This window comes from Amborella trichopoda, chromosome 11 (assembly GCF_054954075.1).
Source record: "Amborella trichopoda isolate Santa Cruz 75 chromosome 11, AtrichopodaSantaCruz75HAP2 v2.0, whole genome shotgun sequence".
In the NCBI taxonomy this organism is placed as follows: Eukaryota; Viridiplantae; Streptophyta; class Magnoliopsida; order Amborellales; family Amborellaceae; genus Amborella; species Amborella trichopoda.
In genome coordinates, this window is record NC_142346.1 from 17627036 (window position 1) to 17646736 (window position 19701).

General features: G+C 37.3%; 1 protein-coding gene and 1 long non-coding RNA gene across 7 annotated transcripts in view; both read right to left on the reverse strand.

Annotated features, from left to right (window-relative positions):
* Positions 1-19701, reverse strand: part of LOC18444898 (serine/threonine-protein kinase BSK1) — a 49514-nt gene that overhangs the window by 11909 nt on the left and 17904 nt on the right. For 4 of the 6 annotated variants that reach the window (XR_016044609.1, XM_088852122.1, XM_011629000.3 and 1 more), the window contains one exon: positions 6618-6723. Coding sequence is in view for 4 of the 6 variants with exons in the window: in XM_011629000.3 (XP_011627302.1) it covers positions 6618-6723 (106 nt within the window). In the remaining 2 variants the exon portion in view is untranslated. Of the gene's footprint in view, positions 1-398; positions 576-6617; positions 6724-19701 lie in introns of those variants that run through there. The other 2 variants (XR_016044610.1, XM_088852123.1) reach the window with 2 other exon arrangements.
* On the reverse strand, positions 8976-13100 carry LOC148779787 (uncharacterized). Its single transcript, XR_016044611.1, has 4 exons — positions 12565-13100; positions 12338-12461; positions 12076-12154; positions 8976-9084 (listed from the first exon to the last, which is right to left on the reverse strand). It is a non-coding gene; the product is annotated as an uncharacterized LOC148779787 (long non-coding RNA).

Here is a 19701-nt window from a genome sequence, read left to right on the forward strand (position 1 = left end):
CAGGGTTACTAGCTATTCAGTACACAAGTAGCTTTCAATTCACTCCAATCAAGCAAATATTTTATCAAATATCCATGTTAAAAAGAAGCACTCAAGATTCAGAAACACAATGCAATTTGATAGCATAATAGAATAGCAAAGACCACCAACATAAATCCTACCATGTCTTTGTAAAACCTTGATATCTTTCCCTTGAATCTTAAACCCACCCCCCTTAGCATCACACTCAAATTGCTCCAAGTACGATTTTGTTCCAATAAAGCAACTACCAATTTATTCTATCTAACATCAACTGATCCTAGACAGAAAGCTAACATGAACAAAGGTATATGCTTTCATGGCCTGTCAATCACAAAGTGATGAAATTTCCCAAAGGGGCAGTATTTCTCTTACCTCTAACCTTCCTTGCTTTCAATATCCACCAAAGAAGTTCAACCAACTAAAGTAAAACCAAGTATTTTAAAGGACGTACTGTTAGTCCATGCAGTGATAAGTATCCCCATCCCCAAACTTCCATTCAATCAGTAGTGGACCACTTCCTGTCACCAATTTTGCCCCAAATCCCCAAAGAATATCTGTAACAGAAAAGGAAACTTTGAATAGAGGAGTAGAAGGGGTAGTGAGATGTGAGGTGCACTACCAATCTTTTCCCTGTACTTTAATGAATACTCTCAATGCAACTGTTGGGGTTTGTGGCCTTTAAAGGCTGTGAGAACGTGTAAAAATAATAAATATAGTTAGTTCCGCAATTCAATGGGAGTTTATGTTGGTTGACTAACCTAAGGGGCATTCTTTGGCCCATGTCTAGTACGAAAGCCTTTTCCCTGGGCATGGGCACTACCATTGAGGGTTTCCTAGAGGGACATCCCTTGTTGAAATCAGAGAGATGTCTAGGGACGACGGACGTAGACCACAAGAGCGTCGTGGTCTCCTGTTTGAGATTGTAGACATGTGAAAGCAAATGATAATTTTTTAACAAACTTCTACACGATATGTACATATGATAGCTGCATCCCAGGAAGCAACCGTATAGAGGGCTATATGTACATGCGCATAGAGAAAGTCGCCCTTGCACTATAATGACATGTGATGTGACTTAACACTTAATGGAACCAATAATCCACATACCAGGACTGCGTTTCCACTATTAGCTAGTTTTGATGGGCCAATAATGAGGCCCTGCATATGAATGTGGGTCATGGGTCCTATTGTGTTGGACTGAGAAGATATTTGTGGATCACGATTTCTAACACAAGTGGAGTGCCCTAATAATCACTTTCCCCGACTCATTGATACCAATCCACTTCTAGAGGTATTTCTTATAGTTTTCAACATTATTTATGCTTCTTTGATGTCAAATATTTTTCAGAATTTTAAGAAATAATTTTATGATTTAAAACCTTGTAAAGGGCAATGATGACATCATAAAGATTACTAGGGGCAAGGTGGGACCCACGTAGGGGGGGCTAGGACCCAACTCCCACACATGGGGGGCCCACATGGACCATACGCCCCACATAAGTGGGACACCCAACTAAATCTAAATTATTATAAAGACATTATTATTATTTTGTCAAAGAAAATCTTGAGGGAGTCTTGTGAAAAGATATTGTTGGTTGGAAAATATGCTTTTGACTTTGAATTGGATCTTCATGTTGACTTGGATTTCTAAAATTATTAGAAGTTATTTCTGTATGAGTACGAGTCTAGATTTTATCAGATTTTTGGAAGATCTCGTTCTAGTTCAACTAGAAGAAGATATGGGTAAAAGATTCACGGGAATAATATTTCTAGATTTCTTCCTAAATAATGATGGTTAATTTCAGAAATAGATGACTCTGATTGGATTCTCTCTCACCTCACGGATTACCTAAGAATCCTAAGGTCAAATTGAATCCTAATTCAAGATGGAATACCCTAGGGTCATTAAAACTTCTATAAAGAGGGGTCCTCCCCTCATTCTCTTCACCTTGAATTCAAACTTCTCTCTTTTTTTCTCCCTCATCCACACCACTTCTCACTCTCTCCAGCTCTCTCTCCTCTTTCTAGGGCGGCAGCCCCAACCACAGAGACCAGGGTGGCATGAACCACCTAGGGCATAGAGAGGGGTCACTTCCAGCCCATCTGGGTTAAAGGGGAGGTGCGACATCGTGGCATGCTCCAAAAGTTTAAAGGGTCTAAAACAACCCTAGGTCCAGTTGCCCACGCTCAAATAATGCCATATAGATCAAATAGAGGGTATCCCAAAGTTGCTTCCCAGTTGAGTTGGGGTGTGCTAGGTCCGAAGGGGGTAACCCAAGGCAAAGGTTCAGTAAGTCTTTCCAGTTTTATTTGCCATTTTATTTTTAGTTCTTGATTCATATTTGCTTAAGAGGTCCTAATTGTAATAGAAATCATACTGTAAGTTTGAATTCAATTTGTAAGTTTTCTTTGGCAGTAAGAATTAAAGATCTTAGATTGTAGTAGGTTTATTTTCTATTTCTGTAATGTCTAGTGACAATTGTAAGTAGAATCTCCAGTTATTAGTTAAAAATAAAAAAAGAATCGAATCTATACTTTTGAATCACTCAAGCCCCTAGCAACAAGGCCAAATTTGGGAACCTTTTGTTTTTTAGAATGTGAATTATATTTAGGTACAGGATATACAAAATTTTCACGAGACGTGACTTTCAGGCAACCCATACACGGATTCCTTGTACAAAACAAATGAAAGCAAAAAAAACAAAATGGTCAAAAAAGGTTCGGCAAGCCACACACTGACTGCTAAAAAACCAACAGAGGATCAAAAAACAATGCGTGGCAACCCACTAGCCAGGTGCTCAGCACATCTAGAATAACAGCCTACAAGCCAGGGGCTCACCCAAAGCTAAAAAACTGGTCAGTACCCAGTAGGTGATAGAGAGAAGAAGGGGGATACAAAGAGAACGACGGAATGAGGTGGGAGAAAGACATGACGAGAGATGAAGATAGAGAAAGCAGATGTATAAAGAGAGAAATAGAAAGGGAGTGATAGAAGGAGAGCAGGTTAGAAATAGTTTAGGAGAGACTGCGAAAGGGAGAAGGGGCTGGCGGGGCGGAAAAAGAAAGGTAGTAGGGGAGAAAAAACAAGACAAAACATCCACAAAAAGAAAAGAAAAACAGACGTCCGCATCATAAACACTAAACCAGCACAGCCTCAGATTCACTAAGCTTAGCAATTCTGGCCAAAGGAGAGATGGGACAAATGTTAAGTGCAAACACAACCAAATGCTAATTAGAAATAATACTGAAGACCCACAGAAATGTTGCTATCGCAGTATGGCAAAAATAACAACTCACAGCAATCAGCAAACTCTTTAACCATCATTCTTTCCTAATGTTACATAAATCCACAGAGCAACGTTACCATGGTACTTCATTGCTTCCATGTCACATTTTGACAACAAGCATCAACATGAAGTTTTTAAGAGGCATTTGTACATGTATCCAATTTTATGCATTTGTATGCAGGAAGGAACGTTTTTCTGTAATTGCTTCAATGGACGCTCTAGTCTAGCCTCGTGAGGTTTTTGTGGTCCAAATCAAGCATACTCATTTTACAAAATGCATCTCAAAATAACATTGCATCAGAGTCACATGGGAGATTGAAATCAGCACCCTAAAAAAATATTCAACAAATTTTAGGGAACTCAAAAACCAATTAACATCCTGGTGTAAATCTCAAACCTGACACCCCATGCCTCAAAACAATCCTTGGATCCTATCCATTGCCTTAAAAAGAAAACCTTATTATATATCTAAATCTTGAATTTCGTTTTGACAAGCACTTTTTCAGTGAGCTTTGGCAAACATCTACAACATTTAACTTTCGATTTTTAGAATTGCAAGAAAATACTCCCATTTATAAAGTTCTTGGGCAAGCTTTCTATGCCAATGTTGTTAGACTCGCTTTGGAGCCTGCTTTGGTTTGATCCTAAAAATGAAGCAATTCGGTGCTTCAACTGATTCGGGGGAAGACTTCGGGTTTTTTTTTTAATTTAAAATAAATAAAAATACAATTTATTTTTTAAAAATTAATAATATAGATTTATTCAATAATAGATAAAATAGTTAAAATATTACTTCAACACTACTAATTTTAATTTATTTTTTAATACCTTGGGGTTTGGAGCATAATAGTGAGAAATACTTGAATGGTTCTTTTAAATTTAAAACATATAAAAAATACTTGAATAATTTTTTTAAATTTAAAAAATATTAATCTCGTTTTTTTTACTTTTTGACCCTGTCAAAGTGGGTAGGGTTTGTGTTTCCTTTGTACTTCTCTTTATACATATGATAATAAGTGAGGTGGTAGTTTGGTTTTGTACTTTATCTATACGTCGCAGTCATTGTGAAACACATCTTTCTTATGTAAACTTTAAGATATAAGAGAGTAATTCGCAATTTAGTTCGCTTCGATAGAGAGGCAACACCCGAACACTTCGAGTGCTTCACCCGAAGACTTCGGGTGCTTCGACAGAAGCGAAGCGAAGATAACAACATTGTTCTATGCTTTCCCTAATGCACAAAACTTATATACATCCCCTATCCAGCCATCCATTCCGAATGGACGACTGAGATGGCCCCAATCACGATGTCACGTCTCTACACTATTTTATTTTAAATTTTTTCTACGAAATATTTCGACACCAAATTTTGGGTGTCCACTCCTCTCTTAAACTCACACTTGTAGAAAATATGAAAAAATTATTCGAATAAAATAAAATGAGTAAAATACCTCTGAAAGTTTCAAGGGTTATTTTGGTCATTATATTTTATTGAATAATTCGCTTTAATATTTTTTCAAGGTACGCCCCACTAAGAAGATAACACATACCAAATTTCATATTCATACAATTTGTAGATAAAACTAAAAATAAAATACTCTGAGACGTTGGATTCAACTTCATCTTCCTTTATTTTCAAATGAAACGAGTGTAATTTGCTATAAATTTTAGGGAAAATTACAAACCTATCCGTTATACTTTGTGTTATTACGGATGTACCATATAGTTTCCGTTATTACATGTATGTCCGTTTTTTACCTTTTATAACTCAATTTTTTAAAAAAGACAACTTTACCCATTTTCGGATGTTGAATAACCGAATTGGAGGGTTTTTCGGATGTTCAACATCCGAAAATATTACATTTTCGGATAATCAACATCCGAAAATGTGACTGCATAAGGTTTCAAGAATTTCGAAGTCACATTTTGGGATGTTGAACATCTGAAAATATTTGAAAATGGTTTCGGATGTTGGACCTCAAAAAATGGCATATTTTAGGATGTTCATCATCCGAAAAATGATTGCGAAATTCCAAAGACCTCCAATATTTCGGCCTATTTTCGGATGTTGAACATCCAAAAAACCCTCCAATTCGGTTGTTCAACATCCGAAAAAAGGTAAAGTCGTCTTTTTAAAAAACTTGCGTTTTAAAAGGTAAAAAACAGACATACATGTAATAACGGAAACTATTCGGTACATTCGTAATAACGCAAAGTATAACGGATATTTATGAAATTTTCTCTAAATTTTAAGTAAACAGTTTTTCAAAATTTTCAACTTTCATAAATGCCTATAGATTTCATATAACCTAAGTTCCTCCCATTCTAATTTAAAGAAATGCCTGATTTGACATAAGTATTTTAGATTTAAATTCCTCAACAAACTAAACAAAATAAAAGAAAACTTATATAAGCATTAACCTTGGTACGAAGTTTCAAGGAATGAAAATTTAGGGCTATAATTGGCGCATAAAACCTCCTATATGACATTAACCCCAAGCCAATAACAACAAACAATTGAATTAATCTCCAATATATACATTGGAACTCCTAGAAGAAATAAAATGTGAATTTATCAAACCCTAGAGAGAATTATACCTCAGGACAAAAATTACAACCACCTCAACTGCTCAGAAACTCATATCACCTCTATGAGTCTCATCAGAGACAAAGGTCCCCTTGACTCTATTGAGGCCAACTTGGGAAAACAAATTCTGTTATATACCTCAGCTCAAGAATTAAGCAGCTTGTCATAACCTCAAACACCTGAGAAAAGAAACAAGAGTTACTTTTACTCTCAATTAACCATTGCACCGCGAAAGTATACCTCTAGAAACTCGCCTCATGGAAAGACATCCATTGAGATTCTCCTACATCTGGTAACTCTCTGAAGTGAAGTTTCCACCCTATCCCATCCCTCCCAAGCATTCAATAGGCAATTAAGGAAACATTAATGGGATAACTAGTACGAAAGATATTTTGAGAGTTTTAAAGCTACCTGTTAAAACCACCACTAATAAGTTCCTTGGTCCAGATATATTAAAACACATATCCATAACACATTATTAAAATACATATCCACAATGAAAAACATTGCTGGTAATTGTATTTGTACAAAATGTTAAGATTGGGCACAAAGAGAGGCAATATGCAAAACAACTGATAATTACTTAATATAAAGAAATAGGACTTCACAGTTTACCTACTAAATGTGAAGTCAAGAGTACAGAACACCAGTACCGCAGTTTGAGCATTCATAATTGCAAAGTATTCCAGCAATGGAACACAATCTAAAAGAGAAATGGTTACCAGTTCTCATAAACTCTGGAGGTGTATATGCCAGATTTGTACTGTAACTTTTTCCATCCCTACTATTTTTCATTAGGCCAAAACATGATAGGCGGGGATCACCATCCTACAAATCAAAGAAGCGCAGATCAGGTTCCAAAAATCAATCTTTCCTTTATTTGCTTTGTTCGTAATAGTGCTTATCCAGATCTCCAATGCCAACCAGAAAACATTCATTTATCAAACCATATCAAGCAAAAAAATAATAATAATATTCAACAATGCATATGCTGAAGTTAGTCAACAACAATTATGCATCAAATGACTTTCCAACAATGGAATAACATGTACAATTTTCTGTACATATGAAAATAAATCAAATGTTGTTCATGGAGGCTTAGCCCTTGCCATTTAGTCATATGACTCATCTCCAAATAAAAAAGAGATTGTAGCCTAGGAGGTAGACATGGATGTGACATACTACAGGCCCAGATTTAGCTTTTTGCGAATTCAGGGGTCCATTCATACTACAAGGAGCATCATGCGTACTACATGTTACACCTCCATTTGCGAGTTTTCATCAGTCATCTCCAGTGCTTGAAAATTCAGCTGCATAGCCGTCAAGGTGGTGCAGGCATGCCACCAACAAAAGGCATCTAGGCGCATGCTCTAGGTGGCCACATTCCTAGGCAGCCCATTTTTCCGGGGGAAGGCTCATTGTGGGCACCTTGGCCCGCCTTAGACACTCCACTGGTATACCAAACTTCAGCATGAGAGACCTTTATTTTGCAACGTCCTATCATAAACTTTTGTTTTGGCTAAATGTCAAAAGTTATTATTGTTTCAAAAGCCAATCGATAGGAGAAGAGGATTATGGTAATGCCGGAGAGAGCGAATACAAGAGCACATAGAAATCCAGCACATTCATTGGGTATAAGCATGCATAAAACCTCCTACTGTGGACATGCAAACGTGCACATGCACTACAGATACACATGATTACATTACATGGTATTACACTCAAGGGCTTCACAATTTGTAAAATCCCTTGGTTTGTTTATTTGTTTCTTATAATAAATTTTTTTACTTGTTTTTATAATTTTTATATTTTTTCCATTTTTCTGTAATTTTACCTTGTTTAATATTTCCTAATTCTTCATAATTTATTTTGCAAACTACCACACAAATACGAGCAACGAACCAGTCAAAACCGTCTAGTCCGACCGGACTAGTACCCTTACCAGTTCACATCAGTGTCCTGAAAACACTAGAGAAAATTTCCTCTCTTCAAAGACTAGCATATGAAGGCACGTCAAGGGGATCATTATACCACTACCAATGTGAATCACCCATCCCTCATATAAACAGCTGCACAAAAAATAAGTCCTACTTCTTAGAACTTACAAATTCTAGTTGATGAACTCAACTCATGAGGACTTCAGGAGCCTGGATTGATGGTTTGCATCTTGAAAACTGCAAACATAATATCCAAGGATCCACTCCCACCACTGACCTAACCAAACAAACAAGATTTGTTTCATGCAAATTATTCTATGTTTGAAAATTTGCTTCATACAAATCATTCTCTGTTTGACAAAGTTGTTTAGAGAAACATTCAAATCAGCCGTCTACTGCTAATAATGCACACCATATTGATTGAGGTAACTAAAGCAACACAAAAAAAAAAAAAAATGTTGAGAAGCCGAGAGAGCAACCAAACTTTCTTATTATTTACTCATCTTTCATAAGAACTTTTAGGATTTCTTTTGGGCATTTTAAGTACTAGTTTCAAGGGAGAAAGAGGATTTTCTGGAATCATAACCTCTAGCTAGTATGAGAAATCTGGACGTGGGAACCTTGACACTTGAAGTGTTGGATCACTCCAATCACCTTGTCATGGTAAAACAGCACAGGAGGATTTATCATTTCCTTTGATCCAACTGCTGTACTCCGTTTCCAGCAAAGACTTACAAAGTATTTATGCAATTTAAAACTTAATATTTGTTAAAGGAAGGGGAGGAACGAGAGAGAGAGAGAGAGAGAGAGAGATGGAAAAGGGAGAGGAAGGCAGAGTGACGTGAGAGTCCAAAATTGGTCTCATGCACCTCTCAAATCAATAAAACTAGAGAAGTAAAACTACACATACAAACTAGATATAGGAAATATAGGTCCTATTACCTTAAAATAAAACAGAAATAAGGACCTTTAACACTTCCCCTCAAGCTAGAGCATACATGTCACCCATGCACAACTTGGAGCAAATTGTTTGAAACATAATACAGCTAAGAGCTTTATTGAAGATGTCTGCTAAGTAATCCCTAGATTTCACAGACACTTGCTTACTAGTGGCCTTCTCTTGAACAAAATGACATTCAATATGTTTAGTTCTCTCATGAAGCATTGGACTCCCAGCTATATAAGCAGCTTTATTATCACAACGCATCTTTATAGGCTCAGCAATACTAAACCCAATCTCCTGCATCAGTGTCTGCAACCACATCAATTAACATGTTAGTATGTATCATTGCTCTGTATTTGACCTCTGCACTAGATCTAGCCAGAACATTTTGTTTCTTACTTCCCCATGTAACTAGATTTCCACCAATAAATGTTCAATAACCTGTGGTAGATCATCTGTCAGATGGAGAACCAGTGCAATCAACATTTGAGGAACTCTCAATGACCAAATGATTGTTTGACCTATTAATCAGACATCTACCTAGACCTCTCTTTAGATTCCTCAAAATTCTATGAACAGCATCCCAGTGAGGGATACTTGGGGAGTGAATAAACCAACTCACTACACTTAGGCGTAGTAATGGCCAGATAAACCAGCCTGCTACAAGTCTTCTATACCTTCCTCGATCCTGAAACAATGCCCCTTTATCAACTAATAATTTAATATTTGAATCCATAGGAGCAGGGTTTTAAAAAACGCCGAGTCGAACCAGACTTGCCCGGTTCGACTCGGGAATCGCCACAAAACGAGCCAACTCCTCACATAAAACGGGAACCGCTCGTGTCTAGAGAGAACCGGGCGGTTTTAAACAATAAACCACCCGACGACATCATCAACCGACGGTTTTGAAGTCATCACTCCGACACGGACACGTGTGCACGTGGGCACAGACACATCCGTACGTGCGCACACGCACGCGCACGTGTGAGGCACAGACACATGCGCAGGTGCGGACGCGCATGTGTGAGGTTGCCCCAATATTTCCACGCGTATGACGTAGTTCATATTGCATAGGTATTTATATACCAAAGTGGAATACCCATCTTTCGAAGTGGGATAATTCTCAAACATCATTAAATGAAAAGGAAATGTAAATATATTCTCTTAATCAGCAAGTTATAACCACATGTGGTGAGGTGGCGTGGCGGTTATGTCATGTGCTTCTTCACTTGATGACCCAAGGTCGAATCCCCCCTTGGGTGTTGCATTTGCATTTTTGTGTTGTATAGTAAGTTTTATTGTATATATTGTATAAATATTTTTGTAAATAACATAAAAGGCATAAAAAAATAAAAAATAAAAAAGTTAATTTTTTGTGTAGCAGTTAATTTTTGTTGTATATAGTGGTATAATTATTTTTGTAAATAACATGAAAGGCATAAAAAAATAAAAAATAAAAAGTTTATTCTATTTGAAATCTCCATCTTTCTACTAACAATCTCTTTCACTAAATTTATTGTAGAAACCTAAAAAAATATATTTTTGAAAACTTGAAAAGTTATTTCCAAAATTTGTACGCATTTTATTAATTTTTACATTGTTAACCAAATTTTTTATTTTATTTATTAATTTTTACATTATAAATCATGTAATGTACTATTTGTCTTACAGTTGTCAATAATACATTTTAAATTAGATAATATTATAAAATATTTTAAATTTGTTATTATTTATCTAATAAAATAATTATAAAATGTAAACTAATAATTATAATTTCAGTATATAATATTATAATTAGTTAGGTTGTAATAATTTTGGATTATAGTTAGTTAGGCTATAATAATTTGGGGTTTTTTAGCGGATTAGGGTTTTTCTCCAAAACGTGATTTTAATGACCATTCTTTCATTGATTAGTCTACTCTTTATAATAGTCCATGTATAATTATATATTTTATCCATGATAATTCTATGATTTTTCTTTTATGTGATGCAAATTTAATGGTTAACATAAGTTTATACAGGGAAAGAGCATCTCAATATTCACAAATTGATGAAAAAAATGAAAGTTAATAATGTAGTACCCTCATTTCTCATTGGATTCCTAAAAAATAACATTTATAATGAATTTTAATAATTTTTTCGGATTTTTTTGAAGCTTTAATCATACTGATTCAGCCGATTCCCGATTTGGATCGCCGATTCGCCGATCCGGATCGGTTTTTGAGGTGCCCGATCCGGGTCACCAATCCGCTTTTTAAAACCATTGCATAGGAGTATCAACTGGTTTAGCCCCTAACATTCCAGTATTTATCAACAAATCAATCACGTATTTTCTTTATGGCAAGCTAATGACATGCTTTGATCTAGCTCAATGTTTTAAAATGCGGGATACGGCCCTGATGCAATGGGGGGCCGATGCAGCTCGATGCGGCCCGGATGTGGGTGCATCGCGATGATGCAGTCGATAAATGTAAAAAAATTCTAAAAAAATTTAAAAAATAAGTTAATGCATAAAAAAAAGTATGAAGGTGATATATGTGATAGTAGGTATTTTAGTTTAATGATTAACTTGAACACTATTAGCTGTCGGAGATTCTGTATCCAGTTATCCACCCATATAAGTATTTCCACAGAGCAAGCATATTACACAATTTCTATCTTTAGGATATTTTAATTTAGCATATTTTCAAGCCAGATCCTTATTACTAGAAGATTGGGAAGAAGACATTGCCCCAAAAATATGTATAATAGTAATATTGTACAAGAAGGAAAAATAATTTACCGACTCTGTGAAGTACTACTCGATTTCTTTACGACCTCTGAAACCCCCGATTTCTTATCACAAATTCACCCTAACACCTCCAAATCAACAATCAAAGGCATCCAATGAACATCCAAGTATCAAACAACCGCCAAATCGAAGATTTCGATGAAAAAAAAATTTCCACGAAATTTTTTTTTACCTCGATTTGATGCAAAAAAAGCCACAAAAGTGGCTGAAAATCTTCGTTTAAGGCCCCTAATACCCCCCCAAACAGTTTCCCTAACATTTGGATGGTCAAAAAGAGCAATTTTCCCCTCCCCGAGGGGCAAAACAGAAAAAAAATTCGGTAGACACTGTAGCAGTGGGATGCGGCCTATGCAGGATGCGGCTACGATGCGGCCTGATGCGGCACATATGCGGCCGCATCTGTCAAAAGCGCATATGCGCTTGTTTCTGATGCGGATGCGAGTGCATCCCGCATGATGCGGCCGCATTTTAAAACGCTGATCTAGCTACTCCAGTTCCAAGAAAAATACCTTAGCTGGCCCAAATCCTTTATCCGAACAAATTGTTTTAGGTGGCTCTTCGAATGACTGATTCCTTCATGATCATTGCCTATAATGACAAAATCATCAACATATACAACTAAGAAAATTATCCTGGAGTCCTATGTTCCAATAAACATTGAATGACTGTGTAGAAAAGCATATGCCGCAAGAATTTCACTAAGTTAAGTTTCTCAAACCATGCACATGGGGATTGCTTCAGACCATAAATGGGTTTCTCCAACTTACATACCTTATCCAACCCCCCTGAGCAACAAACCCAAGTGGTTGCTCCATATACACCTCCTCTTCTAAATCACCATGGTGGTAGGCATTCTTCACATCAAAATACCACAGTGGCCAGCCCTTATTTGCTGCTACAGATAGTTAATATTTGAACTGAATTAAGTTTGGCAACAAAGTGCAAAAGTTTCAAAGTAATCAATGACAAAGGCATGGGTGCATCCTTTGGCAACCAACCTGGCTTTTAATCACTATATGGTGCCATCAATCGCATATTTTACTACATAAACCCAACACCCAACAGTTCTTTTTCCAGCTGGTAACTTCATGAGATTTCATGTATCATCCAAGTTGAGTGCATCCGTTTCTTCTTCCATTGCTTTCTCCACCCAGATCAGAAAATGCTTCCCGACTAGATTTAGGGATAGGAATAGATGAAAGAGCTAAAGCAGAACTTTGATAGGATAGGGACGGATTTGCGAAGGTCACAAAATGAGCAATGGGATGCTCATTACAAGACCTTATACCTTTACGGATGGCAGTAGATGCATTATCATCACTATCCAAAGAATACGAGTCAAAAGCAGATAGTGCATCTGTTTGTGAAGATGATAATTGACTGGTTGGCTAAGGCAGTAGAGGGCATCCATCATGCACTTTCCTTCTCAAGTAAACCTCTCCACAGGGTTGCTATTGAGGGCCACTATCATGCGTAGAAGTAATAGATTCGGCTGGTTCAGGCAAATGAGGTGAAGAAGTCTGTGACTATTCTTCTGGAGCAGGGCAAAAGAAATTTGTGTCAAGCATAAGACCCCCTTCTGAAAAATAAGAAGTGTTTTCAAAAAAGGCAACATTTAGAATAAACAAAGTTCTATTGTAAACCAGAATGATAATATCGATAACCTTTCTGAAAGTGAGAATTCTCCAGAAAAACACACTTGACCGCTTGTGGATCTAACTTACCATTAACAACACCCAAACATGAACAAAGCAAACAAACCAAAACACTTGCGGAAGAACAGAAAATAATGATGTATCAGGGAAATGAACAGAGTATGGTGTTTTTCCATTCAAAACCCAGGACGTACCATTAATACAACAGCATGAGGTCAGCAAGGCATCTACCCAGTTAACTTTGGAACATGCATATTAAACAGCACAGTGCAGGTTATTTCAAGTAAATGTCAATGTTTTTTTTTTCTTTCAAACAATGCTAAAGCCTAGAGGCCAAAATGCCTAGGCACCTCTTAGCAGGGCTTCCTAAGCATTTTGCATCTAGGAGCCCGCCTAGGCACCCAAGCTGTTTAAGGCAAGCGCCAAGGAGGAGACTCACTACACCTGTCCAAGAGAAGAAATAGGCCCCCGACCCCAGGAATTTTTGACATTTGAATCAAGGTTTACAATATTTGAATTAGGGTTCAGTATTTTTTTTCTAAATTGTGTTATGATTTGATGTTCCTTTTTTTTGTGATATTTTTACATGCCTGTAGTTGAAATATTTTGTGAATACTAGTTGGGGTTATATTGAATTCATTTTGAAAAGCTTGGCGCATTACAATATTTGAATTACATTTGTTTGCTTTTTTTTTTAATGTAGTGGACTCCAAATAGTTGGGATAAGGCTCAAATGATGATGATGACATTTTTTTGTATAACATGTTATGATTTGATGTTCTTTTATTTTCTGTTTTTCTTTTGTAATACTTTTACGTGTTTGTGGTTAGAACATTTTGTAAATATTACTCGTCTGGGCCTATATAATGTGAATAGTTTGAACTAAATTGATATTTTAAGAATATTTAGATTTTTTTCTGAATATGTTAATATTTAGATTGGAAAACCAAATATCATGTGATTGTTTATATTTCATTTGGTTTCACATGTTATGAAGTTCATTTTTTTATTAGTTTCCAGTTTCCACATATTCTTAACGGTCTTTTCTAGTTTGTTTTGTTTACTTCATAGTTTTCATTTAAACTTCAATTTTATTCTTTGTTTTTTTTCTTAATGTTTTCATTTTGTATACGTTTCATGTTTGTTGATTAGGTGATACTTTGTGTGTTAGTGTAACTCTTTGAACTGTGCTGTAAGCCATGAGTCGCGACAATGTCTTCAACTGAATCAAGTAAGCAAAGCGATCAAGGCTTGGAAGCACAGTTCTTGTCCTTATCCCATTGACAATAATAGGGTGGAGTTCAAGCTTTACAAAAAATCATATAATGCTGGCATTAATAGACTAAAGAAAGTTTTAATCGGCAATAAAGAGGATGTGGACCCATGCAATCAATTACAAATTGAGGTTAGGAGAGATGTTAGGTTACTTAGAGGTTAAAAACAAGAAAGAGGAGATCAGGAGAAGGCATGAAGAAATTGTCAGCAATGTAGATATATTTAGAGTTCGGGAAGAAGAGGATATATATGCCAAGGTTGGATCTTCTAGTAGACAAATGAGGGCCATAAGTAAGAGGCCTCAAAGAAGAGCGTCTATGGATTCTTACTCCATTCCACACACCCCCCACAGTTGGATATATGGCCTTTCAAGGCCTTATATGCAATGACCAACACAGTTAAGAGTCACAATGAGAGTGACCAGTATCATGGTTGCTGCCGGTATCCTTGCGTACTGGGATCCGAACAAGCTAAAATAACTTTGTTTGACTGTGGTGAGGTTCTTGGACCACATTGTGAACCAATACGTTTTAAGGTATTCCTCTAGTCAGGGTCGGAATGATTGAGTTTGCCTTATGTCATGTGAGACACAGCTTGGGGATCAATGGATCCCCGTTTGTTTGAGATGTATTGAGTAATACATTTGTTAGCATAGCTGGGTTGTAAGAGGACATAAGCCCAAATCCCTAACATATGTAGCTTACTCACAATTGGGAAGCTGTTCAGAAAAGGTGAGATCCACCTATCAAAACTGTGCACGGGTGCTAAGAGAGGACCCTCGCACCGCGAGAGTGCATGTCCTTTGGGAGGCACCTGTAATCCACTGTACACCCTGGAATCTGTTCAACCATTGGTTAGCTTTGATACGTCCACTCATGTTCGGACTGAAGTCTGTGATGCATAGGGACCTGTTGAGCTGGTATGAGAAATTGGATTGGGTCTACCCCAGTGGAGTATCATACAGCCCGACCTCTTGTGGATCCGGGTTTTTCCACCCTGGATTTATTAAAAGTGCCAAACCATAATGTTTTGATAAGAAATGATAAAAATTATTTATCATGATTTTAGACGATTTTTGGAAGTTTTATTTCATGGGAAAAATACACTGACAAATTTGTTGGGTAAATTTCAATTAAGGACACCCGCATATGTGGCGTGCGCACACAAATGGTCAATGTGCGCCACACATGCATCCAATGGGATGGCCACATCATTGCGCAATGGGCAGACGTGGAAACCCTAACCCTAGGCATGGAGGCACTTGTTTGGATATATCACATAACCTTGTTCTATAGATATTGTGTTTTATGGCACAATGTGACACACGTGTGGAGACATGTGTGAGTTCACATGTGAGAATGTAGAGATTCCATACTTTCTTAAATTAATTTATCTCCTAATTATTTGATTGAATTAACCTTTAAGTATTTAAAATGAAGAGTTCTTATTGGTGTGAAGGGGATAAGGAGACAAAGCATGATACAAGGTGATGTCATGTCTCCCCCTCTGAAAGTGACCTTTCATTAGGATTAAGAGAGAAGGAAGGTTCACATTTAATGAACCCAATGGGTGGCACGCCACCCTCATTTGAACTTGATAAGCAGATATTTTATTAAGGGTGGAGATTTAATGGTTATAAAATCAATGGTTAAGATGGAATGGTTTGTGAAAATTAGGGTTTAAGGGCACATAAGAAATTATTGAAAAAGTGTGGAGGTGGTATATGGGTATGATGATAAAGGTATGCTCATTAATCACCACCCATGTGATAGCCATCAATGGTGATTAACTAGGCTAGGTCTTTAGCCTCTCTCAACCCTTGGATCATTTTATGGGTGGATGAGATCTAATTTAATCTTTACATCTCACATGAAATGTCTATAAATAGGACCCCCTCTCATTCAATTCACACCTGAATGCTTTTGAATTGAACCACCTACCTCTTCCTCTCCAAACCCTCATGTCCCACTCAATAGGCTTCTCTTCTTTGCTTTCATGTTAGTAGTTCTTCTTACTTGATGCTCCCCTTTCACTCATGTTGAAAGTGTGCCCCTCAAAACTCTTCCACGCCATTTTCATTGATTAGGGGCTCCTTTTATGACTCTTTTAAGCTGCTGGAAACTTTGATGATAACGTGAGGTAAATGCTCCCATGTTCTCTTGAATTGTTTCGGTTAAATGTCGTCTTTAATTCTCCTTCAACCTTGAGCATTTAGTTGGTGCCTCTTCTAAAGTATTTAACGCAAACTGCCATGCCTTTCATGCTGCTGGAAATGCAATGAAATGGTGTACAACAGTGAGCATCAAGTTTGTTTCATACACCTAACTAACTCCCTTTGACCCTACAGTTGTGTGGAACCTTGCACCTAAGTTTTGAACCAAGACTACACCTTTCGGAGCTTGTTTGGAGTCCATTCTTGTACCCTTTTTGGCTTGGTGGTCCCAAGTTCATGTTAACCTTATTTTGATCTCCATTTATGTGAAAGACATTTAATCGTGTGGTGATTTATTTTCTTCCCAAGATTAGATCAAAAGTCCGACCCTTCTTGCACTATCACGAGTGAGTGATAGTCAAGGGTTGTAACTATACCATTGCAGTATTTGCATGGTGATCTCTTGGAAATCGGCTTCACATCGGATACTTTTGGCTCATGCACTTTGTTTCTTTTATCTTTATGTTGTACTTTATTTCATTCAAGTTGTAATAAACAATGCTCAATTTATAAGGGCATTGTTGTTGTTGAAGAATGTTGTAGTTTTTGTTCACATAGTTTGTAGTGAGCAAGGGTTTTCCCAAGGTGATATGAATGTTTGTGTAAGAAGTTTTTAAAGTTTTTAATTTTCATACCTTGTGTGATTCCCTTGATACTACTTCACCCTCTGCCCAACCCCACACCCCCCACCCCCCCCCTGCCCCACAAAAAACCCACCCTGCCCTTCTCCCGGGGGCTATCTTGAGATTTTACCGTGCGAAAGGGCTCAAACAAGCTTAAAAAGCCACTTAAAAAAGAGGATAGAGGTAAGGTATCACAATATATGGCCAGAGGGTTCTACCAGTAGGCATTTCTCTTAATCATGCTAACATAAAAAGTTTTCAGACCATGTATAGGGCCCGAACTTCTTAGGAGCTTAAGGAGCCATTGCATAGAATAGAAGTTGAGCTTAATCATAACTTTTTGAAGACCAACGGGGTCAAACGGGGCATATACAGTTGCACTATTATGATTGATGACTTGAGCGATAAGAGATAGAAGAATTATGAATTTGATGGTGAATTGTCTACTAGGAACAATGTTCTTGAGGTTTATTGATACTTCTGACAAGTACCCTATTGCAACCTTCATTTGTGATTTGGTAGACCAGTGCATAGAGGAGGTGGAGGAGGATAAAGTGGTCAAGGTAGTGACCGACACATACTCAGCCAATATGGTGGCAACAAAGTTATTGATCCCAAAGAGGCTGCATTTTTTTTGGTCACTTTGCGCGGCACACTGAATAGACCTCGTGCTTGAGGTGATTCTTAACAGGTAGTCGATCAGGACAACCATCAAAAAAGCGAAGATCATCACAATCTATATATACAATCACACTAAGGTAAGAACATGAGTTTTATATTATGCTTTGTTGTCACCTGTTTTGATTCTTTTGAATACATACAGGCATGTGACGTCATTGTAAGTTTGTAACTTGGGGAAATTTATGTTGACCAGCTCTTAGCCATGATGAGGAAGTTCACAGAAGGTAAAGACTTGGGGAGAGCTGGGGTAACTAGATATGGCACCTCCTACTTTGTCCTTGCAATCTTTGTATGAGCAAAAGCAAAAGCTTTAGCTAATGTCTGTACTGAGAATTGGACCAAGTCCAAGTGGGCAATCAGAGCAAATGGGAGAGAAGTGATAGAGATTGCCATGGACTCACGATATTGGAATAGGTTCCCTATGCCCTACATGTTTTTGGCCATTAGTTGCACTCCAAATGGTTGACAATAAGAAGGAACCGACAATGGGTCACATTTATAAAGCTATGGAAGATGCTAAGGAAGAAATCAGGATATTTTTTAGGAATAATCAAGCTAGGTATGGAGAATATTTGAAGATTATTGAAGATAAACAGAACTACCAGCCTAAACTTAGTAAGGTGCTACCTTAAACCTACTCACTTTTACACTAATCATGAGATACATAACAAGAAAGTTCATGGATGCAATGAACCAATGCAAATATGCAAAATCAAACTCAACACTGATCATGAAGTCCAAGACAAGCTCTCAATGGATTTAAAAAGGTGTAGGTTCTCAACTTGGTGTCATGGAAAAGAGTTGGCAATAAGAGAGAGGACCGAGATCTCTCCTAGTATGTTCAGAACTTCACTTTGATTTCATGATTTCATATTAAATTTCAACCATACAGTTATCTTATGTACTACATTTACATTTATGTGAAATAGATACACCGTGGACAAAACCATGGGGGACGCGCCCCACATTTGCAGCAGATGGCCATGCGTATATCAAAACTGGCTTGTAGCTCGTCTGAATGTGAACACAACTTAAGCATGTTTGAAACAGTAATATCACTTACTTTACTTGGCAGTTAGTTATTTAGTTTATTAGGTTAACCTATATTATATTTTCCAAAGTTTAATTGTTTATTTGACATTTATCTAATAAGTCCATACAAAGAAGAGGAACGGACTTTAACAGAAGCGATTGAACGACCTTGTTGTTGTTCAACATAATAAAAAACTGCAAGAGTGCCATTAGGAGCTGGAGAGCAATGAAGGGGAGGCTCTTGAAGTTGTTGATATGGATGATACTAGCGACTGGCTAGTTGATGCTAGGGACGATGAGGTATTCCCTAGAGAGGACTTGACAGAGGCCAGGTTCGTGAGGCTGTTGGGACACCATTTAGCCCTATGCGGACCACTCGATCCCAATATCAAAGCCAAAGGACAAGGAAGGGGAAAGCGAAGGAGAATGGGAAGAGGTTGATGAGATTCAGAGAAGAGGATGAAACAGATTCAAATGAGACAAGGGATGAACCTGAATATGTTGAGTAGGGGGATGACTCTAATGATGATCGCATGGCATCATCACCAAATTCTACTCAGAGTGGTCATGAAACCGAATTGCCCATTTGAGTTGTTGAGTAATAGTACATCACATGTGGGCAGTGGACATCATGCTTAGAGTCTTGGACTTTTGATG